Here is a 25442-nt window from a genome sequence, read left to right on the forward strand (position 1 = left end):
TATACCTAATCTCTTACGTTTTAAAAGAATAGAAAAGCATATTGCTATAATATAAAATATGAGATATAACTGCAAATGTTATTGCAGAGGTTATAAGGATATAAGCAATACAAAAAAATATAAATATAAATATAAAGATGATATGGGGAAAAACTATAATTCACGTTAACATGTTATATATTACAAATGTGTCCCAAAGGCTTTTGTATTGCTGTTCTTGGCTATGGCTGTCTTCGTTTCACAATTTATTTTCCAAAAATCAAAATCAAAGATAAAATCTCGACCGGAAATAGCATTGTTGATCACTGCAGCTAACTTTTTCGTTCCCGAAACCATTCCTGCTCACAAAATGGCAGGAAATTCATTCCCCTAGCGACATGTTTATTGTCTATTATAGAAAACATGGCCCTTTATTTGTCACCCGCACTGGGCATTTCACGAGGAGGAAACTGATCTGGGATCCGGGATATACAAAATAAGAGCAGCAAAAAAAAAAAAAAGGTTAACGTTTATTTTCAGGTGCATTACATTTAATAAACGCTGCCTGGTGTTACTTTATTTTGATGTTAGTTTTAAGACTGCACGTAAGCCGTTTTGTGAAAAGGGATTTGTTACGAAATCAATGGGGCCACGATGTTACACTGCGGTTAGATTGTGTTTTGCGCTGAAGGCTTGGAAGCGGAAGTGTATTATTTTACCAACAGAATAGTAATTTTTCTCTGTGCGTGTGAGAAAGGAAGAAAGGAGGGTAGCTTATAGTGAAGTGGAGCTGGGTTTGGAAAAGGGCACGGGGTACTTTTTTTATATTTATATTCGTCCATTCTGCCCGTTCCCATCTCATTATCCTGGCGAAAGGTTGAACAGTTAAAATGGAGGCGGACAGAACCGGCGGAGGATCTAACCCGAACTCCGGAGGCGGCGACGGCAGCAGTGGAACGGGGCGCAACCCAAACGGGCCTAAAGCAGGACCGGGCCAGGCGACATCAGCTGGTGGGACCGGGGCAATGGCAGCGGCCGCAGCAGCAGCCGCCGGGGCCGTCCCCGGACCGTTGCAGCAGTCACGGGAGCCGCAGGACGGGGAGTCGGGGATGACGCTTCCTGGGATCCTGCACTTCATCCAGTACGAGTGGGGACGCTTCCAGGCCGAGAAATACCGCTGGGAGGCTGAGAGAGACGAACTCAGGGTAAACATATTCATCACTAACCCCGCGTTTGTGTAGCTGTAACGCCAAGGAAAGGCCTGGAAGGATGTCACCGGAGCTCCTCCGGTGTTGCTTCGCGGATGTACACATGCCCTGCTATCGGTCAGTTAGAGGATGACAAAATGCTAATAGGGCTAGCATTACAGTTGACCAGGATGCGTTATTACTATACAGTAGATGACAATGTGGGAGCTGTTTGACCTCCAGTTGGAAGAAGAAACAGCCACCAGCACTCTTTTAAACATAAAATATTTTTTGTGTCAATAATAATAATAACAATAATATATATATATATATATATATATATATATATATATATATATATATATATATATATATATATATATATATATATGCCTTAGAAGCCTTCTGGGCTTCTAAGTCGATACAGTCAATACAGATACACACCACAAGATTAGATAATAGACTTTTATGTCTGCCCGGAATAGCAAGCAGGCTGTGGTGCAAATAAAGAGGTAGGCAAACAGTTTAGGTGTGGCTACCTTGTCTTTCCATATTATTTCGTGCAGGTACACATGGAACTCACGCTTGGGTCACACGTTATTTTAAGATTTCTGGCATTTTACTAGGATGTGTAAATACACGTTAGTTTGTAAGGAGACACTTATCTGATTCTTTTGTACCCCACACAGACAACTCAAGTGATCTGTGAGTCTGTTGTTGTGGTTAAAAAATGATAACAGTGTTAACCAGCTTTGATTTCCCTTAGCAGTTGCTGCATTCAAAATAATAAATGTGTAAGCATTCCTAAACTGCCCTTACTTAAGACAAGTCTCCCTAAAAACAGTAATTTGATGGCTGTGATATGTATTTATAAAATAATTTGCACAATTGATCAGTTTGACCTTTGAACTTAGGCGCACAACACAGAGATGAAGTTCATGAAGGGATAATGCTTTGTGATCTGTAGTACCAATGCCTCCATACCCATGGCACACACACAAATCAGCATTTTGAGCTAGGACCAGTTACACACACACACACACACACACACACACACACACACACACACACACACACACACACAGTCAGTCAGTCAGTTGTGTGGTGTATCTGTGTCTATGTATGGACTAAAGTTGTATTTTCATTAGCAATGATTAATACATGAGTATTGATGAATAACAAGTGTTAGGATGAAAATTTGTAGTAGTCTATCTGCAGCCAAACTTGTGCTTGTACTTGTGTTTGTATATATTATCTTTACTATGAATAGTGTGTGATTAGTGTAGATTGACCTTAAAAACAATGCATCTGCCTATAGGCTAGAGAAGTTGACTTTCATTCTTAAAGGTAAATGGTTTAAAGCTGTAAAATACCCGCCCTCCAAGAAAACGAATGTGAGCTTGTGACTCGGTGCCATAGGAAACCCCATGAGCAATACCTGTCACAGTTATTCAGATGCCAACAGCAAAAGACAGACGTTGTACTATTCACCTCAGCTGTATGCATAAAATTAAAAGGCAGAGAGCATTACTGGACAGATTTTTCCAGGATTAAGAAAGGTTAGGAAAACATACAAACATATTTTACCTCTGCATTTGGACAGTTCATCTTTTGTGGTTATCCCTCAAGTAACTACAGTTCTTTTTTGTAATAAGAATGAACTCTGGAGTTCATGAGTTCGACAAAACCACAGAACCCGCCCCCCCCCCCCCCCCAAAAAAAAACAAAACAAAAACATATCATTTCCCACTCCTCTGTCACTGTGCTTCTCACATTGCCCCTAACTCAAACATACATAGTTATAAATAGTGGCTTGATAAAATATGAATGAACAATAACAAATGGGCAGTGCTTGCTGCTTTTATAAAAACGAGGGAAGAGCAGGGAATAGAAAGCAGAAACAGCCAATTGCTGTGTCCGACATGCCATTAAGTGCTTGTTATGGAACTTTGTATGTGCACATTGGCTGCACATGGTCTGGCTTCACGGGTACAATTAGCACCACGCTTGTGCTGAGAGAAAGAGAAGATAACTGGAGTGCCACGCTGAAAAACTGACCTAGCTTACAGTTTAACACCCACGGGCCAAAGGCCTCTGGCTTTTGTTGCCAACATGCTCTCCTCTCACTGAGCCAGTTAGTGTGCCCCCTGGTCATAACCTGCACAGTTAACATGCTGTAAATGTTTCCATAGTGTAGTTTGCTCACATGTTGTCTGCACATGGTATTTTCCACACTTTAATTTCAAAGGCTTTACTGAGTCACATGCAAAATTAACTCACAATCATTTGAGATCTGTGTGACTTTGTGTGCAACAGAGGAGATCTCTTCATGTGTGTCTTAGCATGTCTCTGCAAGATCACGACACGTGCGCCGCTAATGTGTTGGTGTGTAAAGCCACCTGTGGCGCTGTGTCTTCACTGACAGGTGGCTGTGGCTTTTGCCTGTCTATAATTCAATTACTTAAGAATCTGCTCTGTGAAAACACACACAGTAGCAGTCTTGTTTCTAACTAGGCATTGTTTTTGCATGAGAAGAATCCTAATTAAATCTACAGGGTATTCCTCAGATAGTCATTTATTCTACAGAGAAAAGGGATGACCTCAACCTGTTCCTCTTTAAAGTGTTCTCATTTTCAGCCATTTCATTTTATTAAGGATGTTAGTAGACATGTAGAATAGATTACTGGTGACCCAAATTACATCACGTCCTGTTTGGTGTGAGTCTTGCAGTCCCTGGGTACGTATCTCTAATTAATAGCTCTGTGTACTCAGCCGTGACACACATATGATGTCCATGTGTATTGTGTTGTTTCACAGCACTGCTCTTGCATTTGCAGTCTTCAACATGCAGCGTTCATCCTTTATTTTCCTTATTTAAAAATTTCCATTCCCTTTCTTTTAAAAAAAAAAAATTATATACTGTTTGTCAGTCAAGCATGTTGTAACCTTAGTCATAAAATCCCACTAATTGGGATGTCATTATCTATCTATCTAGCTACCACTCTTGGACTGCACACACAGTGTCACTAGCACACTCCAAGCACACTGTCCCAGAAAAGTTTTTTTGCCCTACTTGTTTGCTCATGGATTCTCTCACGGGGTGCGAAGGGATAAAAAGATGGAGAATAGCCAGTGGAGGAGGAAAGCTGCCCTTGACCCTATTCTGCAGCTAGTAGAGAAGGACTGACAGAATAGGCTAAATGTGGATGCGCTCCATGCAACAGCAAACTGTGGAAAGGTCAGCGGCAGCGGGCCTCATGAAGGAAAACCCACCCACAGGAAGGCTAGATCAGATGGCGCGACAGGTTTGCTTGCCCCGTAGGCCCTTTGTACTTTAGCCTTTGTTAGTTTACCAACATATTATGAAGAAAGTAACCACAGTGTCATTGTTAGCTGGGCTATGATAAATGACACCCTAGTGGTTTTATTACTCTTTGACCTGTTTATCAGATGGAAGCAGATAGTTCTTTTGCTTTTGATATTAAAAGCAGTGATAGGTTTCTATCTGCTGCTCCACATCTGTTGTGATTGTCTCAACAGCTTCTGTTCTGACGTTAAGTGACAGTCTTGCAATAAGAGCACCTTGACTAGTGGATGAATGGACGGCCTTGTCTTAAAGCTCCTGGCCTGGATCCCTCACATGAGTGAAAACAAGAATTTGAAGCAGGCAAAGGGCAGAATGACAGAGACAAATGAAAGTGAAAAACAGTGCGGTTATTACATCCCCTTGTGTAATTACACAGTCTGCTGTAGCAGTCCCATGGTACAGCTTTTTTTTTTCTTGTTCGTGTAGAAATTTTTAGTTTTAGGACCCTATTTTACTCACAAAGTCAGACATAGAAAGCAGCATTTGTTCTATTTTTAAAGTGAAACCGTAGAAAGGAAGAGCTGTTGGTAAGTCCTGCATAAACACTTCCATATAACAATAAACCCTTTGAACCTGTGTTTTGGTTACCTTTATGTATCAGAGAAAGGTTGCTCTTGCATTGTACTTGGGGTGTGTGTGCACAAATGCAGCCTTGTCTCCAACTTCGCCAACAAGACAGTGTCAAGGCTTTGAGGCATGAACCTGTCCTTCTAGGAGCACAGGGCGAGACTGGTACACAGGGGTGTGATGGTTATCCGTGTCCAAAGGCAAGCTGTAGCTTGTCTGTGTGTGAGTAAGAGTAGAAACGTGTGTCTTTGCCCCACGAGGGTGAAGTAAACACATTGATTTAATGCCTTATTCTTTTACACAACTGATCAAATTTACGCCATTAAAAGAGTTAAGTCATTATTCAAGAAGAGATTTACTGTTACTGTGTCTGTCTACAGGAGGCTGCTGCTGATTTAAGCACTTTTGTTCACTGAAGTACAAGTCTGGCTTATAATTAAGTTCACAAAAAGCACCTTTCTGCATCTGGTGTTATCTACATAACTTTTAGTCACAGTCTTTTAGTAAGCTTTTAAGCAGGACTTGTGTCAAGGCTGTCAGTACACTAAAAAATCTGTCTGAACAACTTGTTTACATACACAAAACCTCCCTGAAAATTCCTCAAATACTGACCTCTACTTAAATCATAGTACACAGAACTGCTGATGTAAAACAATTATAGCATTTAGATTTGAAGTAGGTTTTTTTCCAAGCTCTGTGCTCAGCCATTTATAGTACACAGTATACAGTGTACATGCTGTGCCCACACCATGACATCGCCCAGCTTTGCCTATGTGGTAGTTTAGTAAGTTTATGCACATTCACATCTGATTATGTCGCTCTAAAACAAGTGTTTTTGCTTGCATGTAATGTGCAAAATACATCTTCTGCATCGTCTATTACAGAACCCAACTGCACCATTACTGCATGCATGTGTGGGAATGCAAGCCACAGAAATAGAGCAAATGAGTGAGACTGTGTCTTATGGATGGCTAAGCTAAACTGGTTTTCATTTCATCTCAGTTAATGGCTTAGATGTTATTTCAGTTAATTCATTAGTTATTCTACTTGTGAAAAGACTTTAGATAATGTACATGTACTGACCTGCTCCTCTTAGTTTAGGCCAAGAATAACCCCACAAAATCTCTGTTTTTCATGCCCCTATTAGCCCATGTCTACAGTGTTAATGTACTAGCTTTGAGAGTTCTCTCCAAAACTCTCAGATAAGCATATAAATTCACGTTGCATTAATCAGGATTACTCAGCAGCAGTAGCAGCAGTAGGAAGGTTTGCTTGGCAGATTATCCTGTGTTCCACTAGCCCTCCTAGCTGGTTACATGACTGTGTGTGTATGTGTGTCTGTGTGTGTGTGTGTGTCTGGGTATATATGTGCGCTTTTTCTCAGAGATTGACTACCCTTCCGAGCAGACCAAGTGTCTGCCCCGTGAGACGGCATTTTTAGATTGTTCTAGTTTTATAGAATTGCGTATGTGTGTGGGAGCAGACTCGTGGACACAGACAGGGGCATGCAGAGGAGAAATGGGCTGTAAAACAAGCTGTATTAATGCTTCAGCACCACTTGGCACAGAGAGAGAAAATGCCTGTTGTGCTTGCAGTCACCATCCTGGGAGTAGAGACAGGGTTAGGGCTTTTTAACCTACTTCTGACAGGGATCACTGTTTAGTTAGTTAGTTTGTTAGTTGTTTGTTTGTATTGTTTCTCCTCACTTGGGCATTTTTTTTCTCCTTCTAAAAGCAGGCAGGATATTTGTTGCCTGATGTTAAATGGGTTTTGCACAAAAGTTGCATACTGTGAGCAGGCACAGCCGGGTTGAAACCTGCATTAGCAATCTTTGTCATTAAGTCTGGCAAATATTTCACATTTTTGTCAATTCTTGCATTATGATGGCTTACTCAAGGGAAACCCTGTCTCGGTGTAGTGCTTGGAAGCCGTGTCATCACTCTGTAGTCTCTTATTACCTTTCTATCTCTCAGAACTCACTGGGGAAAAGTCAGAACAGGCAGAACATTTCTTTCCTCAAGGTAAGAATTTTATCAGCAGTGAGGAAGGAAATGGACAGGAAATGAGAGAGGAAACACAGCAAAGGATGGGTCTTGAAAGAGGGTGTTTGAATTTGGCTGCTCCATGTCTTGTTTTTCCTCCTTTGCAGATGCGCAGTGAGGCCTCGGTTAGGAAAGTTAAAATAAGAGCCCTATTCCACAACCCTCTACTTATTGCTCTTGGCTTTCAGAAGTCTTTTTTTCTTTTCTTTTTTTTGCACAGCTAGTCACATCAAACCTTTTTGTTCAGTCTCTCATTGCGATGTTTTGTTGATGTTGAATGATTTACTTTTCACCCCAAACCGAGACGGTGCATGCATTTTGTAACTAATTCTTTTCCAGGTCCCAATTTATCTTACTTTTGTTTATGCTTATATGGACAGATGTGGTGTGCGCGTTCCTCACCATGCTGTGTATATGTGTGTTTCAGGCTCAGGTTGCGTTTCTTCAGGGTGAGAGGAAAGGGCAGGAGAATATGAAACAGGACCTGGTGAGGCGAATCAAAATGCTGGAGTACGCCCTCAAACAAGAGAGGTAAAACGAATGCCTGGAAAGCCCCCCCTTTCTGTCCTAGTCTCCTTATGTCTGTTACTCTTTCAGTCTGTCCTGGGAGTTTGCATGCTCCAGGCATAATGATTCTTCTAGTGAAAGATGTATTTGTGGAAGCTCAAAACGTTGCCCTCAAGTGTTCCTTTGTTGCATTACAGGGCTAAGCACCAAAAGCTGAAGACAGGAAATGACCAGAGTCCTGGGGACAAGAAACCAGAGACAGAGGCAGATCAACGTATGTTTGACCAAGTCCTTATGTGCTCTGTAACTTGGACCCATTATGTTGTCTGCTTCTGTTACATTTAGATTCCTGTTTAGCGTTGAGCGCAGTTCGAAGTTTCTGCTTCTCTCTTTTTCTTCTTTTCTTCTCATGCCCTGCTGTTGCATCACTATTGAACAATCTATTTTCTGTAGTTCCCAATGGGCCGGCTGAGTCAGATTCAGAGCCAGCCAATCAGATGTCCTGGAAGGAGGGACGTCAGCTACTACGCAAGTAAGGCTTCATCATCATCCGTTCCTTTTTATCTCAGTGCCATATTAATGTGTTCCATCACAACTTCATCGTAGACATTACAATTCTGATCTAGGCTTAAATGATTCATTTATATGACCATGTGTGTATGTGGATGTAGATATCTCGAGGAAGTGGGTTATTCAGACACCATTCTGGACATGCGTTCTAAGCGCGTGCGCTCCCTTCTTGGGCGGAGCAGCCCTGAAGCTAACGGGCCCCCACCCAGTGAAAGCTGTCCTGAGCCTGAGCCACGAGCAGGTGGAGAGTCCTTGTTGGTCAGACAAATAGAGGAACAGATAAAAAGGTGAGACAGTGGAAACACACGCCCCTCTTTGATCTTACACCACAGAAGAGCTCCAATGTGAACATTGATGACAGAGTAAACATTTGTTTTTTGCAGCACAAAAGCCTTTTTCTTTTCTTCTTCTTCTTCTTCTTCTCCTTTTTTTAAATAGATGTACTTGATGTAAAGCTACTCCTTAAAAACTGAACTTTTCACTGCTGCTTGTGAAAGGCTGCAACTTGTAAAAATTTGTCTTTCACAGAAAGCATTTACTTGCAGTCTCGTGCCAAACTTTACAGACAAGTGCGATTTTTACATCACTTCATAATCAAACTAGTTCACTAACATGGCAGACTTGCATATGAAGCCATCCCTTAACTTTCCGACAAACACTTCTTACATTAAGTGTATCTGCATTTGACCTCATATATCAGGATTTGACCTGTCTGACTATTTTCCAGTATGGTAGTAGTTCATGGTATCCTTTTATAAACAGTGGACAATATCCAAATTATAAATCCATTTGTGTCTTAAAAATTAATTAAGCGATGGGTTGTTGTATGAGATAACTGTCACTGTATCATGAGACTGCTTAGTGAACAAGATTCGTGTGGAATCTTTCTGCACAAGCAGAAATGTGAAGACGGTGAAACAAAAGCACAGTTTAAACTCCGAAACTGGCAAAATAACACATGACAGAAGAGGTCTAAAAGTGAGGGGATTCCTCATCATGCAAGTCAGGATTTCTAATGAGCACTGGAGGTAAAATTAAGATAGATGTCACTGAAGTGTGCAGAGAGGCTCAGAAGTAAATTTTATAGCTAAATGTGGCATGTTTCATTTTTAATTCATGATAAATAGGGAGTTAAAAGGTCTGGGGTTGATTCTAAGTATTAAATTTGCATTTGATAGCTATTCATGGGACTCTCAACCTTCACTTTGAGTTAAGGAGGCCACCATTCAGCTGAAAATAAACCATACCAAATAGCAGAGATTTTAGCACTAACCAAATTAACAAACTGGTACATTCTTAAGAAAGAATGCAGCATAAAATAGCCCACTGAAAACAACTAAAGTGGGTGATTGCAGAAATATTTCCAGCCAAGTCTGTGGAGAAGGTAGTTTTCAAATCTAGAAACACCACAAAAGGGTTTACCACAAGATGCAAAGCAGTGGGAACACACAAGCACAAAAGAGCAGGCTTTGAACAGAGAAAACCAACAGAAGGAAACAACAGATCAAACGGTCTTCCGTTGAAATACTCTGATGGTGTTGTCCAGAGGCTACTGTGCTACCCATAATTCACAGGTAGCTCACAGCTGTTACAACTATGGGTTTTGAAATAATTTAAAAACAGTAAAACAATGTAAACAATAAATATATAAATAAGCAGTCCTTCTGTTGATCTTTGAGTGAAACATGCAGTCAAGATACTCAGCTGTGCATCTCTTTGTAGGAATGCGGGCAAAGAAAGCTCTAAGGAACGTGTGGGGGGTTCAGTGCTGGATAAGATCCCCTTCCTTCATGGCTGTGAGGACGATGACGAAGACGACAGTGACGAGGAAGATGAATTCCAAGGCATGGCCACCGATTGCATCGATGGCCCGCGCAAGAACAAAAAGTCTCGCGTGAAGGTACGGCAGGCTAAATAAAGAATGACCAAGAAATGTTTTCACAAAAAAATGAATAAATAAACAACAACCTTGCTTTCTGCTGTGTTCTCAGATGGGTTCGGAACCTATGACCACAGATATGGACCCTGAAGACGAAGAGGACGAGGATGACTCGGAAGACGCCCTCAATGAGTTTGACTTCCTGGGCTCAGGGGAGGATGGGGAGGGGGCGGGAGAGGCCCGGATCTCAGGGGATGGACGGGAGTTAGGTACGCTGTTGCCTTAGCAACATCATGAGCACAAGCACTGCCAGGATCACTGCCATAAATGTATCTGTCTTTATTGCCCCTATCCTTGCTCACCTTTTTTTTCCTTTACTTCTCATTGTGTCTTGACATCTCTTCTTGTCAATAAAACCAACCTCTTTTCCCAACCACCTGTCTCTCTGTCCTGTTTCACAAGCTGTCGGTCTGTGACTCCTCAGAGCTGTGTAGCTGTCATCTTTGTCTCTAGATGTACTTTCTGTGGTCCAGGGCCATTTCAGAGGTTACCACGCATGCTGCCTTTTTTTTTTATGTGTTCACATTTCATATTTAGAATCATATTTGCACTGTAGATGTGCTTTTGTAAATAAAATTGTACAAGTTTATGTTGTCATTACACGTAAAGAATGAAGTTTGCCTTTTAGCTTCTTTCTGCCTTTGTCTCTTATCTGTCCAACTGCTGACCTCCCCGGCCTTCCTCGACCTCTCCGCATGACGGTATTGTGTCTCTCTCCTCTTGCTGGGTTCAGAAAACCGCAGGAACAAGTTACAAGGAATGATGTCAGATTTCCCCCCTAAACCTACCCCGCCCCCTTCTGTATCCGGACAGGCTCGCTCCGGGGAAGGTAAGACTTCCCTACAAAATATGCCAATAAAAACATCAATTATTCTCTGCCGAGCATTGCGTTTTTAGTCTTCCCCCGTGCAGTTGTAGCTTAGTTGCTGAATCTCAAATTTAGATGTTTGCGTAGGGGTATGCTTGCAAGGTTTCTCCTGCAACTATAAATATTTCCTGTGGTACACAGTGTGGGAGTAGGGAAGTGGAATAAATGACACTGTTCTACAACTCTCTAGGACTTATCACGATATTTCAAAGTGATCTCACCATCCTTTTCTAGATCCCTGACATTTGTCAAGATGAAATCATATCTCTTGTGCTTTTCCATTTACAACCTCCAGGTGGTGCCCTGGGTTTCTCCTCTGATGTCTTCATCATGGATGCTGTTGGCGGAGGTGACATGAACCTGGGAGAGCTGGCTGATCTCACTGTTGCCAATGACAATGATCTTTCCATGGATGTAATTGCATATTTTGTTCTGATCAATACAAACTATGCAATACAAGCTACATACGTACAATGAAAACATTTGAATGTTCCCTCTTTTCAAACATGTGTCCCGTCAGTTGCAGGATAACAGAGAAGAGTTTAAAAAGACATGGAACCCCCGATTCACACTACGCAGCCACTTTGACGCCATCCGCGCTTTGACCTTTCACCCGAGCCAAGCAGTGCTGCTCACAGCCTCTGAGGATGGCACACTAAAACTCTGGAACCTCAACAAGGCAATGCACTCTAAAAAGTAAGAACCCTACTGGTGACGATGTTTTTAAATGAAGACGTGTTATTCTCTGCCACACAAATATAAACTCCAGATCTCATTTTAACGGTGTCTCTCCACAGGAATGCGGCTTTGGACGTTGAACCCATCTATACATTTAGAGCACACAGGTGAGTTCAGCCTGAGAACAATAAAAATGCTGCAATTTTTTTCTAAAAATGAATGATTAATGCAATCATTTTCAAATTAAATGCTGTGAATACAAAAAAAAAAAGGGATGAACACGAGGTTTTTGTTTTTTGTTTTCTTGGGGGGAAAGGGTGATGTCATTTATACCTGCTTCTCTTTTGGTCTTGCTCTAGTGGAGCTGTTCTTTCACTGACGATGGGTGAAGATGGAGAGTCCTGCTACAGTGGAGGTCTAGATGGATCCATCAGGTGTTGGAAGATGCCGGACCTGAATGTAGATCCCTATGATAACTATGGTGAGTCATTCTTAACTGCTAATTATATAGCAGAATCACAAAGTTTAGTTTTTCTTTTTTTTAAATTATGTGATTCTTTATCCAGATCCTGGTATTGAAAGCAGTGTACTAGCAGGCCACGAGGACAGCGTGTGGGGTCTGACTTACTCTGCAGTTCACCATCGTCTTGCCTCATGTTCAGCAGATGGCACCATTCGTATCTGGGATCCTCAGAACTCATCCCCCTGCATGTCTGTCTTCAATAAGGAGAGAGGTAGACATTTGTCTTGACTTTGTGGGTTTGCTTTGGCGCTTTTTCTATTCAGATCCCACATCCTCATCACGTTCCATTGTTTGTTTGGTTTTTTGTGTGTGTGTGTATTTCATTTATTTATTTATTTATTTTTCCTAGAGCACGGAACACCCACCTCAGTGGCGTTTGTAGCCACTGATCCCAACCAGGTGGTGGTGTCATTTGATGGCGGTGAGACCCTCCTGTATGACCTCAACACAGAGCAGAGTGTCACTATGCTAGATACACAGACCAAAGATGGTATGTTCTGGACACAGTCTCCAACATAATGTGCAAATAATAATTTGGTGAAAAATCATTAAATTCTTCTATTAGACTGAATGTCTTCCTGATGTCTTCCTTTGCAGGCAGGGAACTGATCAACCGTGTTGTCAGTCACCCTTCTGAGCCCATCTCCATCACTGCACACGAGAACCGCACCATCCGCTTCCTAGACAACAAGACAGGTATGTGCAGGAGGTGTACTGATGATTACTGAAATGTGTTTTCTCACATGCATCTGAATAAAAAATTTTTGTGCAGGTAAAGTTGTCCACTCGATGGTTGCGCACTTGGATGCGGTCACCTGTCTTACTACAGACCCTAAAGGCACTTACCTCATCTCTGGCAGTGAGTACTCGGCTTTACTGTGTGCTTACTTAGCTAAGTATCCTAGGCTTAATTTTTAAAATGCTCCTCTGTACACCGAGAAACATCTGTTTAATATCACCTGCAATCTGTATACAAGTAGCTTTTTAAATCACAAATTAATTGATAGTAATAGCAAATTTTAAACAGGGAAATTAAATGAGTTTTTTGTTTAGTTCTTTTGAAGAAATAGGAGATTATTTATGGCTTATGAGCAAAAAGTACCTTAAGAAATCCTGTAAAATCTGTAGTAACCGCAAAATATAACATATCACACTGTAGAGGCGTGTGTTAAATCTAGGTTGTAAAAGGATTCCTTTACATTGTTCTCCGCAGTCATCCCTGCCCCTCGTAACACTGCTGTCTTTGCTTCCTCCCACTCCTCACCTCTTACAGGCCACGACTGCTCGGTGCGCTTATGGATGCTGGACAACAGGACGTGCGTGCAGGAGATCACTGCCCACAGGAAGAAGCATGATGAGGCCATTCATGACGTGGCCTTCCACTCTTCCCAGCCCTTCATTGCCAGCGCCGGCGCAGATGCACTTGCCAAAATCTTTGTCTGACATCACTGTCGTCGTTCTGGTGAGATGGAGGGTGCCAGGAAAGAAGCAGTATGGGGCGAACAGGGAGCGGGTTTTTTAGGAGTTTTTTTGTGAGGAGCCATAAATAGTGAAAAACAGATGGCAATGTCCTCTTTTTATTTACTAACAAGAAAACATCCCTTTATATATTGTTGGATTTTTAAAATCCCTTTAAATACCAAATTGTGCTTCTGTTGTCCCCTTTTTTTATTGGTGTTTCGAGTAGTTCTGAAAAGCTGCTTTCTTTCCCTCCCTTTCTACTTTTAGAGTCCTACATCAATAACTGGGCCAAAAAAGACTGAAGACTACAGTGGATACATTTCACCTGCTCATACATACACACACACAATTAGTCCTGCACCCCACTGGCTGGGTCATCGCCACAGGACGTCAACCATCAACTTCCTCCCCCTCCGCTCCGAAAACTCCTCACAGTTCTCTAATGCCTCAGTGACTTCTTGTAATACTAATCACATCTTGTAATGCTTTTTTATAACTTTCAAACTCTGGCTGCTCTGTTTTCAAGTAATCATATTTGGAGTAACACTTTTCTACACTACAATATTCTGTTCTTTTTTTTCCTTTCCTTTTCACAAAGTACTATGTGTGTACGCTTGTGCGCTTCAAGTGCTTGCACAATGCTTGCATTTCACTGAGAGCCGAGGGGGAAACACTTGATTTTAAATTGTTTATTTTTTTTTTTAACAGTTGAAACATTGCTTGTGGCTAACACACATACGTAGGCTTGACTTAAAGGAATAACAGTTCTCGGCATTGACGGAAAACACCTGACCTAACCTCTGCATTGGGAATCAATGTGTTGCATTCCAAAGACTCGGTGAGGAGGATGTGTGTGTGGTGTTGGAGGATGTTTGAGTTAGTCGTGTGTGCTGTGAGGAGGCACTAGAAAGCTGAATAGTGTTGATTGAACAACCTAGTTTCATTGTATGTCTGATTGCTATAGCGTCCCCATGATTCTGCCTCTACGTATGTGTGTGTGTGTGTGTGTGCGTGAGATTAGATGTCACTTAGATAACTCTCACAAACTTATTTCTACAGATGTACAGTGCGTATAGAGTCTCTCACACCGCATGAACCAGCTTAGGATGGATATGACTGAGCATAGTTAAAGTCTGTAGACTAGAGAGGTGCGAGGCTGGTCTGGTGCTTTTTACTGTACAGAGGAGTGTATGTGAGTGTGTGTGTATGTTTGTATATGCACTAGTTCAACCACGGTGCTATGAAAGACTTCATCAGTCTTGAGTCAGAATCAGGGACATGTTTTGTGAGTGTTTCTCTCTCACTGGTCCACACGTGTACGTTCAGTAAAATCATCATTCGTGTGACATTTCGCTGTTGGATCATTTCATTAATTGTGGTCAAATTTCAGAATTGACAGTCCATCCTAGTTATGTTTTTCATTAGAGGGATGTGCATATGGTCGGCTTTGAGTGTCTCCGGCTCGAGCAGTGCATCGAGCTGGTAATTATTTTACAGTGGAGGAGCTCGGATGAGAGATTGTCTCTTTGAAGTCGGTGCCAGTTTTTTTTTGCAGGCTGCTCGCGTCTCGTGATTGTTTTTATTTATTCGGGCTTTCACAAAAGGCTGACATCACCTTTACTCGAGTGATGAGGTGAGGATTTCTTCTTCTTGAATGATGAACACAGGGAGCACATTAGCCGCAGAACTAATCTAGTGAAGCGTGTGTCCTCTTCCTGAAGAGGGATGCTGGACGGGTTTAAAAAAAATAAACAAATACTCCATTTTAAATTCAGCCATACAAAAAAAGTGTTGATTTAAGACGTCTGACTCAGTTTAGGAGGTAAACTGTCAACTTTTGGCTCAGCTGGAAGCATCATTATTTTGAGACCCATGTTTGTTGATGTCCTGCATTTGTGCTGTTGACTACAGGACAGTTTGTTTGCTTTAAGTTGCCTCTTCACAGCTGACCTCGTCCCAGATTATTTTTTCATTACCTTTAGAAAACCTCTAAAATCTGCACTCGGTTAGGCGTCAGCTCTTCAAGATTACACACTGTGTGTCACACTGGTGGTCAGATGACAGCTTAACTCTTTACCCCTTGAAAGCCTACTAGAGGTAACCCTTGAAGCGCTTTCCTGACTGAGCGGCCTGCTTATAGAACAAAATGACTGAGTTTGCATCAGAAGTTTATGAGGGTGGTCTCTGCCTATTCAGCTACCCTTGGAAAAACCCAGAACTATTCTAAAGGTCATCAAACCACACCTGCATCCATATGTACTGAGGCGGCAAAGCTTCTTATTAAGAATACAGGGGAGGTCATCAGATGTTGTCTTTATGGGGGAAAGAGTTAAAGTTGGCTGGAGCTAAACACTTTTAATCACTGGTGACACTAGCATTCATAGTTCATTTATATATATATGTAGTGAGAGATTTTTTTTTCTCTCCAAACAGAGTGGAAGACTGTTGTGTGAAATTAGACAAGATGTCACACTGCTGTTCCTTTGACACAAGTCTGTCAAAGACAACAACACGGGGCAACTACATTATTATACTGCTGCTGGGCATGACGTCCTATTATCACGTATTAACTATTTGACCCCTTGTTGCACTATATCTAAAAGTGAATGCTTTACATTACAAGAGGATAGACAGGGTGCAGAAACGATGTATTCGATCTGAAGCGAATACTACAAACGTGGAACTGTTGCCGTTCACGGTTATATGACAGCGGGCGTTACTGACACTTTCTTCTCGCTCTGAGCTACTATGTCCCCTGTCTGAGGATGACGACAAATCAGTGTGACTCATCAATAAGAGGAAAACAAGAGGAACTCGAAGCAGAGGTTGTAAATGATGGTTAGAGTTGCCATTATGTGCTGTAAATGTCCATCATTTCTTTGTTTTCTTTCATTTTTTTCTCTCTCCTTTGGTTATGAATATGATTATTAAGATGTAAGAATACTGTAGTATCATAAGTGAATCATTCTTCCTTGCTAGGCATAGAACTTGCTTGTGATTGATAATGGCAATGTAAAACTTGTAAAAAAGCAAAACGATTAAAAAACACGAAAAACAGACGAAAAGAAGATTTAAAAAAAACAAAATCTGTTACCAGTCGGAGGCCAAGGTAAAGAACTCTCATTTCTTTGTGTTTTTTATTTTTTTATTAGCAATTTATCACTGTGTGATATTTTGTACATCATATTAAGCTGTATTCAAACAATTTCCTCCAACTACAAGGGATAAGAGACCTGCTTTTTATTAATTTTGTTTTATTATATATTTTTGAACTGCATTTTAGCTTGTATCAAATGACTTTTCTCTTTTTGTTTACGGGTCCCCTGTTGTATGTCATTAAGGAAGAAAAGACAAAAAAATGAAAATTTTGTACAGTGAATTGAGAGTTGAGTTTTTTCTTGTCTGTCTGTCTTTCTTTCTACTAAAGGATGCCGTACTTGGAAATACATGAAGATACATGAAGGTGTGATCACTTACACTGTAATCCTTACTTATGATGATCCGGTATAGAAGTAGGGTGATGAATTACTAGGAATTTATTTTCCAGCTTTCACACAGTAAAGTTAAAGATTGGTCTGAAGATTTACATCAGAGACTTTCCTGACTTTCAGGCCTTATGTATACAAACTCCACATGTCCTATAACATGGCTTGATGTCGTCTGTCATGGACTCTCTGTGTCTGGTAAATTTCATGACAGTCTTTTGATGTCAAACTCTGCATACATTGTTCATACAGTGTAACCTCATAATGACTTAACTATTCTTGAAACTAGTGTATAAAAGAAGTTAGGTTTTAGTCGTCAAATCTTGCAGTTACAAATGCACTAATTTTCACTGAGTGAGTGTGTTCATTATTACATGTTCAACTGCATAGTAACACAAATAGCTAAGCAGCCAATCACGTGGCAGCAATTTACAGCATTTAGGTATACAAACATGGTGAAGATGGCCTCGTGTCAGCAGAAGGGGGGAATAAAAGGGCTTTAAGTGACTTTGAACATTAAGTATTTCACAGATCACTGATCTGCTGGGACTTTCCAACATAACCACACAACAGGATATACACACTCACCACTTCATTAGATGCACCTCGCTAGCGCTGGGTTGGACCCCAGAACGACCTTAATTCATCATGACACAGATTCAACAAGGTGCTGGAAGTATTCCTCAGATATTTTGGTTCATATTGACATGATAGCAAAACACAGTTGCTGCACATCCATGATGTGGCTAGCAACAATACTCAGCTAGACTGTGGTGTTTAAAAGAATAATCATTTGATACTAAGGGGCCCAAGGTGTGCCAAGAAAATGTCCTCCACACAAGGCAGGATGGACCCAAGCTTTCATATTGTTCTCACTAAATCCTGACCCTACTATTTGAATGTTCTTTTGTCCAGTTTTAGTGAACCCCTGCACGTTGTAGGCTCAGTTGTCAGCTGACAGCAGCAATACCCAGTGTGCTGCTCTGCTGCTGTAGCCCATCTTCTTCAAGTTATGATCGCGTTTAGCATTCAGAGATGCTCTTCTGGTTGTTACAAGTGATTATTTGTGTCACTGCCTTCCTATCAGCTTGAAGCAGCCTGGCCATTGTCCTTTGACCTCTGGCAAAAGCTTTTTAACATAGGGAACTGCCACTCTCTGGATATTTTCTCTTTTTCTCTTTGGACCATTATCTGTAAACCATAGAGATGGTTGTGTGGAAAAATCCCAGCAATGATGCCACTTCAAAGTCACTTAAATCGCTTTTCTTCCCCAATCCGATGCTTAGATTGAACTTGTCTTGATGTTAACCATAACCCTAAGTGTACTGAGTTGTTGTCTTGTGATTTTGCTGGTTATTTGCTTAAAAGTATTTGAGCAGGTGTGTATGTATGTAATGAAGTGGATGGTGTGTATAAAATAAATAGTAAGTATTTATTGTTTGGCTAACATGCAAACATGCAAACATGCACATATGTATTTAACGCATACTCATTGTGGGCTATAGCATGTTCTGGTACATGGTGGTTTAGTTTCATGCCTTCATTCAGTGGTTCTAAAACTTCTTCTCGCAGTTCACACTTCCTGTCCCATATGTTTAAAAGAATCCTTTTAGAAAGTGAAAAAAAGAGGATTTAAACAACATCACAGTTCCCCCTCATCAGAGAGGAGGTGGCAATTCACTGGGGAGCAATTGCCTTTTAAGGAACATCCTTTAACATCATCAAACACCTGATTATCAATTTCCCACCATGTCCCCATGTCATTTATAACCTAAGATGTAACCTGCAGCTTAACTAATGCTTGGGAATCAAACATTTTATATCCAAATCACACAGGGTCTGTAAGATCCGATTTTATCCAACACTGCCCCCTTGTGGTGGCAAATCGAATCAATTCAAGCGTTTTGTTTTCTGTCTTGTTTCATTCAAGTCTAACTCGCCTTATTTAATTTGTATGAAATGAACATCGGGAGATGCCTTCACAGATATAAGCGCGACAGTGGCACTGAGATAAACTGCACACACTGTTTTTTTGCTTAACCAATCAGAGCGGTTTATTAGAACTTCAACTAGGAAACCACAAATTTCACAAGCATTCTTACTGTGTTAAATGATTAGATTACCAGTGAGGAGTCACAGTCACGCTGATGACTGCATTAACCAAACGTTTTTTTTCCTTTTAATCTGCTGCATACAGAGTGTCATTGTCCAAACCCACCCAAGTCACCACTCTCAGTCCATGAAACTTCTCAATTTTCATGAAACCTGGAGCATGGAAAGAACCTTCCATAGGTGCGGTCCTTTTTCTGCAGTTTATGAGAGGCGTGTCTCCCCCCCAAAAACAAAATACAGAGGAAAAATAAGGCAATTTTAGGAAAGACAGAAGGTGGCTTGTGAACTTAAAGGAAGGACGAGGAAGCGGTGGGAGGGGTTTTATGCGTGAAGCAGCGCCCTGGGCCATGTATCTATGCTGTCTCCGGCTACAGGAGGGACCAAACAAGACAAATGTCCCTAAACTAAGGAAGGGAGCCAGAAGAGGAAAGGGAGGAGGGGGAGGTTTGGGAGTCAGGACTTTCTGAATGCCTATTGGCTTCAAGATGTGTCCGTCATTTCACTTCCTCCTTGTTTAGCGTAAGATGCGAAGGCAGGAGGGAGGGTAGAGGGAGGTACCCTCAGACAGCGCTTTTCGCTCTCTTCTTTTTCACAAAAAAGACCGAACAGGGGTTGAAACTGAAACAGGGCAAGGTCTCGTAAAAAGGAGTGCGGTCTCTAGCTCCCCTTCATTCTCACTGTTTCCTGTTTAAAGGAGGCCATTTTGTAAGTGAGCCTGGAGAAGAGCACAACAAAGTTTGGGCATTGTTGTTGTTTTCTTTCTCTCTCTCTCTGCCCGCGGCGGAGAGTTTCACAACCAAGTTTGGACTTTCTCCTCTGCAGAGCAGCGCCTTTTGGATGCGAGAAGTGAAGGAGGGGTGGAGGAGAGAAGGCTGGAGGTGTCGTGTTCTCAGACTCTTTACTTTGTGAGTGTTTCTCTCTCTCACACACACACAGGCACACACCGCTCACGCCTGCCATGCCTGAACAATAAGCGAAGCCTGGAGAAAAGAAGTGCTCCTTCCTGGATAAAGATTTTCTTCCTTGAGCTGCTGGAAGGAAGCGGGTTTGACGCGGGACTCGGAGGAAAGCGGAGCCGTCCACTCAGCGTGCGTGCGCGTGTGTGTGTGTATCCATGTTTCAGCGTGTGTAGCCCTCCGCTTGAATGAGTGTTGCTTTTCCGAAAACTTCAGACTGCACCTGCGTGTTTGTGAGAGCCAGCGGACTCTGAATGGCTAATGCTAGCCCTTGTATGCCCTCGGGGGCGGCGATGGCTCAGGTCTTCTTCCCCCCAGGTGGCACCTTACCATCAAGCTCAGCTTTGATCCAGCAGGGGACCCCCATCGCCATACACTCTTTGCCCACACCGGGTGGCTTTCCTGTGATGGAGCTGACTCCAGGGCATGGTGGTGGTGCTGGGGCTGTGATGCCCGTGATCCCCGTAATGCCCACGATGCCCCAAACTCCAGCAGGGGTGTCCTTCATCATCCAGATTGGTCTGACCAGAGAATCTGTCCTCATGCCCCAGGCTGCTGACCTGGCCTATGTGAAACAAATGGCCTGCTCCATTGTTGACACCAAGGTAAGAAGCGGGTGGGTGTTTGTGTTTTCTCCAGATGGAAACCGTTTTAGGTGCAAGCCCTTCGTGGCATGTGTAGTTTTCATACCTGTCAGGTGAACAGTTTTTGTTACACCTTTCACTTTCAGCCTGTGTGTGTGCTGATCTTGCAACAAACTCTTTGCGCGCACTCCATTGTTATCAAATTGTAATGAAAGTGGCAGAAGTTTCTAGAATAAACAGGTCCGAGGACAGCGATTAGCATTTTTCCCTGTTTCCCTTTCCCTGTTTTCCCTGTTTAGTCTTCCCTTATTCAGCGTGTATGCGAATACAAAGAGGTTGATATTTGTCACTTTTATCAATTAGTTTCTTTCCCATTGCGTAAAAAGGCTGATTTAGTGCAGGTTAGTGGCATCTACATTTATACATATATAATTAGACGAGCTTCGCCCATTTACTGTGACCTAGGGTTGTAATGGTCAACGTTGCTTTCACTTCTCCATGGCGCAGCATCGGAAGTTTTGCATGTCATGGCATACGAACACATTTGGCCAATTTTAGTTCTGTGCCGTACGCTTCAGTGATCTTTTTTATCTTCTGCTGTCAGTGATCATCAACACTTGTTTTTGTCTTACTTTGCACGCACTGTTTTCACCTTAATGACCTTAATGTGTGTTTTTTTTTAAAGCACATCTTTTAAAGGACTTGTAGCCTTCTCAGGTTTTACATGTTCAGTAGGAAAATTGTAGATTTCTTGCACAAAACCCCCAAAACACCCTTTTAACTGAAAGAGAAAACCTCAAAAAACACACGTGCAGAGAAATGACTTTTTTTGGGGGGGAGGGCAGTGACATCCTCTTTATAACAGGAAGCAACAAGTGTTATGGGAGATATTACATCTTTTTTAAAAAATTGAGAACTGTGCTGAATTGTGCTGATTTATTCAACCGTATAGTGTAGTTCCAGAGAACGGTTTTCATTTTAGTGTGTATCCACACGCATACAGGAAATAACATTATCCATTCACTTAAGGTGGCAATTTGAGCAGTTTATGTGTTTTTTATTTGCCAGCTAGGCTGTTGGGTGATTAGCAGATTTCCACAGCCTGCTCAGAGCCGTTCTGTAAAACTCTCCATTACTGAAAATGTTCCAGGAAGCAGTGGTAACTCTCTCCAGCCAGTTTACCCTCTTTGCTAATCTGTTCCTGTGCACAACAGTCTTTGTTCTCCTTGGTCATATGAGTGGCTCACCGCCATGCTCTTGGTATAATTCGGAGACACAGATAATTCAGCAGTGCATCTGCATCTGATGCTTTATTTGTATCAGACACAGTGTTAGTCCAACTAAAGAGCCATTTGATGGCAAAAGATGTGTTGAGTAATGTAAAGAGAGGCTGTTTCCTTTACTCTGCTATTTGCTGTTTTCACACTCAGTGTAGCCCTCAGGTATTTCTTCTTCTTTGTCCTGCTTTTTCCAATTTCCAAACTGTTTCCAGGTTCCGTAATTTTAAAACCCCCCTGCAGCTGTTTCACGGTACATCTTTCCTTGGAGTCATTAACAGTTTTCTGTTGTTAAAACTGTTTAGTTGCTCCTCTAGCTAATTAGTCAGTTGCACAGATTATCTTGGTGTAGGACAGTTAAAATGAGTTCAGAACAGAATGCCAGTAAAAGAACGTACTGCAAGCAAACGATTATTTTGATAGTCGACTAGTCACCGATTATTTTTGCGATTAGTCGACTAATCAGATCATCATCCATTGGACGTACAGAGTACAGCTTATTGCACCAGCAGCATCTGGTCTTATATAACTATCATTAGCTTACAGCTTGAAGTGTTTGTGCTAACTAAAAATAAAGACAAGATGGTAGTTTATTAATTTTTAATGAAATTTGCAGATTGTTTCGGTGAAGTTTAATAAACTCCTTGCTTTCTAAAATATAACAGGACACTGGAGTATATTCTCCAGCGTCTCACACTTCTGATAATCAGCTGTCTGCTTGACAGTTTTAGCTGTGCAAAAACTATAACTTTAATCTCAGCCAAACCGATTTACTCAGGAACAAATAAAATACTAAAGAAAGCCAAACAATAACATTTTTAAGTTATCTAAGTGACTTATATATATGTTTAACCTGACTAGCGAAAGACGGAGGTGGGTTTGAAAACGATTTGCCGGGAGTCCGGTGTTCTCACGGCTCTAGTTAGCCTTGCCCCCGCCTAGCTAACGAGCTAGTGGGTAACAGACGTCTCCGAAAACGTCGGAGCGCTTTTGAAAATATGTGGTGTCTTGATAAACTGAGCAGATATTTGAGGTTTACACAGCTACATTCTCGCCTGAAAATATGTTAAACGTTTATTTTGTGACCCAGAAAGAATAATAAGAGTAAAGTTAAAACTAACTAGCTGCCGCCATTGTTGACAGCTGCGCTATGAATTCTGGGACACAGCTTCTTCTTCTTCGGGGTTTAACGGCAGCTAGCATCCTTGTACATGCAGTGCTGCCATCTTCTGTTTCAGTCCGTTATTACACTCTTAAATCCTACTACTCATTCCTGCGTCCTTTGTGATCTTACAAAGCTTCAAACGATGCGTCGACTATTAAATCAGTCGTCGACGATTTTAATAGTCGACATAATCGTGACTAGTCGACTAATCGTGGCAGCCCTACTGCAAGCTGAGAGTTTGTCATTTCAAGCGTGCTTGTAGCAAGGCTGAAACATCATTTATTTTTCTGTGTGAACTAGGTGGCACCTGTGTCCATTTCTATGGGATTCTTCATGCGTGTTTCCCCTTGCATGTACTTTTTCTCTAACTCCACAATGACAAGCTGGGGAAGCAGCCAGATGTGAGACAGGAAGTAGTGAGGTGGGAGTCACGAGCATAATTTGCTTATGTGGTATATTTGGTTGATTAAGTTAATTGCCCTTAACTGAGCCTGGTTCTGCTGGAGGTTTCTTCCTGTTAAAAGGGAGCTTTTTCCATCCCACTGTCACCCAGTCCTCGTTCCAAGGGGGTTTGATTGTTGGGCTTTTCTCCGTATTATTGTAGGGCCTTGACCTTACAATATAAAGCGCTTTGAGGTGACTGCTGTTGTGATTTGGTGCTACATAAATAAAATTGAATTACTGAAGAGGCTAGCAAGGCAGAGGAGCTGCAAATGAGGTGTTCTGCAGGGCCTGTGTGAAATAAATAAATTATGAAAATAATTTATCAGAGCTACATTTCCAGAGAGCTTTTCTAATATGGCGACTGGCAACAAGGAATCGTGTCTGCTTTTTCTGACAGAGAGAGGAATGTTGTTTCCACAGCAGAATGATAAATACACATTTTGGGTACCACTTTGTGGTTCTTGCGCCACAGCATAAACTTTAGAAAAAAAAAAAGAAACAGCTTGGCTTTATTTTTTGCTTTGCTTCAGTCTTGTTGTTTTCAACATCTTTGGTCAGGCTGTCTTGGCTGAAAGATGCCAAATGTTGGGAAGATGCATAAGCTTCCAAGCATCCTCCAAATGATTTGGTAAAAAGGTGCAGCCCTAGAAGGTGTTATACTTTAAATATTTTCCCTGCTGTAAATGGGACATATAATTCTTTCAGCAGGGCATTGGTTGATTTCGAGCTTATTACCCAAGCTTGATAAGCATGGTTTGCTTTATTTACATATGGTAGTGATGTGTCATGTCAATTGTAATATAACTGCACCTCTGCTTAGTTTGTCCTGCGTGGGGCTTTCCTGCGTTTCGGCTGGATTGTCCATTTCTTCCTCAGTTTACTCCTTAAAAGATAAAAGGTAATGCATGAGGATGTTCCCGCCTTTCTTTTTGACCAAGGCTCCAACCTCAGCAAGCTGCTCCTTTCTTGTAAAAGTTGTAAAGATGTAGTAGTCGTGAAAGAAACTCTGCTGTTCAAATGTCAGCGTAAGGGACAGCGTGTTGTACAGTAACTGCTGGTGTTTCAGCCTCAAGTTTATATGAAAATCAACACAAATCTCTGATCGAGGGGGATTAGATGGTGTGTGCATTGTAATGTGTTATTTCTCGTCTGTGCGTGATGTTTACTGTTTATTTTTATATAAAAGAGAGGGAAAAATGTGCAAATGTAACCGAAACAAAAGGGTCATGTAGCCTTGTCAGACCTTATTAGTTGAGTCTTTCTCTCTCTTACATGCACACGCACACGCATGCGCACACGATTAGAAATCCCTGAAATCCCCTAAGCAAAAAAATTCCTGTCCCGTTTGGAGCTGCAGCTTTAGGTGGGAAAGTTGGACAATGGGTGGTTTGTCTTGGCTTGGCCAACACCACCACTGCAAGACATGAGGTGGACTGCATGAATGCCTACAGTGGTGTGATTTGGGAGGTAGTGAAGGTAGTTTGGTATCCACACCGCCACCCCCACCTACGGTCATCTCTCCCATCCCAGAAAGGGTGAGTCATAGACTCTGTTTATTCACAGGATCCCTCCTTGTGTTCCATTGACACATTTTTCCATTCACTTCTGACTGGAGAAGCATGCTGCGCTTCCAACACAACACCCCATCTTAATTACAATTCTGTTGCTTTTTCGAGTCTCCAGATCGGAGCATTAACCTCAGCCAGCAACACAATGCTGCCTTTAGTCACA

At 41.7% G+C, this 25442-nt stretch overlaps 2 protein-coding genes across 4 annotated transcripts in view; both read left to right on the top strand.

Annotated features, from left to right (window-relative positions):
• Window positions 1-733: 733 nt before the first annotated feature.
• Window positions 734-14250, top strand: strn4 (striatin, calmodulin binding protein 4). The gene is made up of 18 exons (XM_026191251.2): window positions 734-1184; window positions 7570-7673; window positions 7847-7923; window positions 8103-8181; window positions 8321-8506; window positions 9942-10119; window positions 10211-10367; window positions 10892-10987; window positions 11322-11440; window positions 11547-11722; window positions 11824-11871; window positions 12064-12185; window positions 12271-12438; window positions 12577-12717; window positions 12825-12923; window positions 13000-13086; window positions 13501-13689; window positions 13956-14250. Exons 1-17 carry the CDS (start codon window positions 870-872, stop codon window positions 13668-13670), a joined length of 2322 nt encoding a protein of 773 aa, XP_026047036.2. The 5' UTR covers window positions 734-869; the 3' UTR covers window positions 13671-13689; window positions 13956-14250.
• A 5539-nt stretch (window positions 14251-19789) lies between these two features.
• prkd2 (protein kinase D2) overlaps window positions 19790-25442 on the top strand; it is a 30943-nt gene continuing 25290 nt past the window's right edge. The window contains exons 1-2 of one of the 3 annotated variants that reach the window (XM_026191250.2): window positions 19791-19990; window positions 20108-20846. In XM_026191250.2, the coding sequence (XP_026047035.1) occupies window positions 20496-20846 (351 nt within the window). In that variant the 5' untranslated portion in view covers window positions 19791-19990; window positions 20108-20495. Of the gene's footprint in view, window positions 20847-25442 lie in introns of all 3 variants that reach the window. The other 2 variants (XM_080288348.1, XM_080288347.1) reach the window with 2 other exon arrangements.

This window comes from Astatotilapia calliptera, chromosome 14, assembly GCF_964374335.1.
Source record: "Astatotilapia calliptera chromosome 14, fAstCal68.1, whole genome shotgun sequence".
Lineage (NCBI taxonomy): Eukaryota > Metazoa > Chordata > Actinopteri > Cichliformes > Cichlidae > Astatotilapia > Astatotilapia calliptera.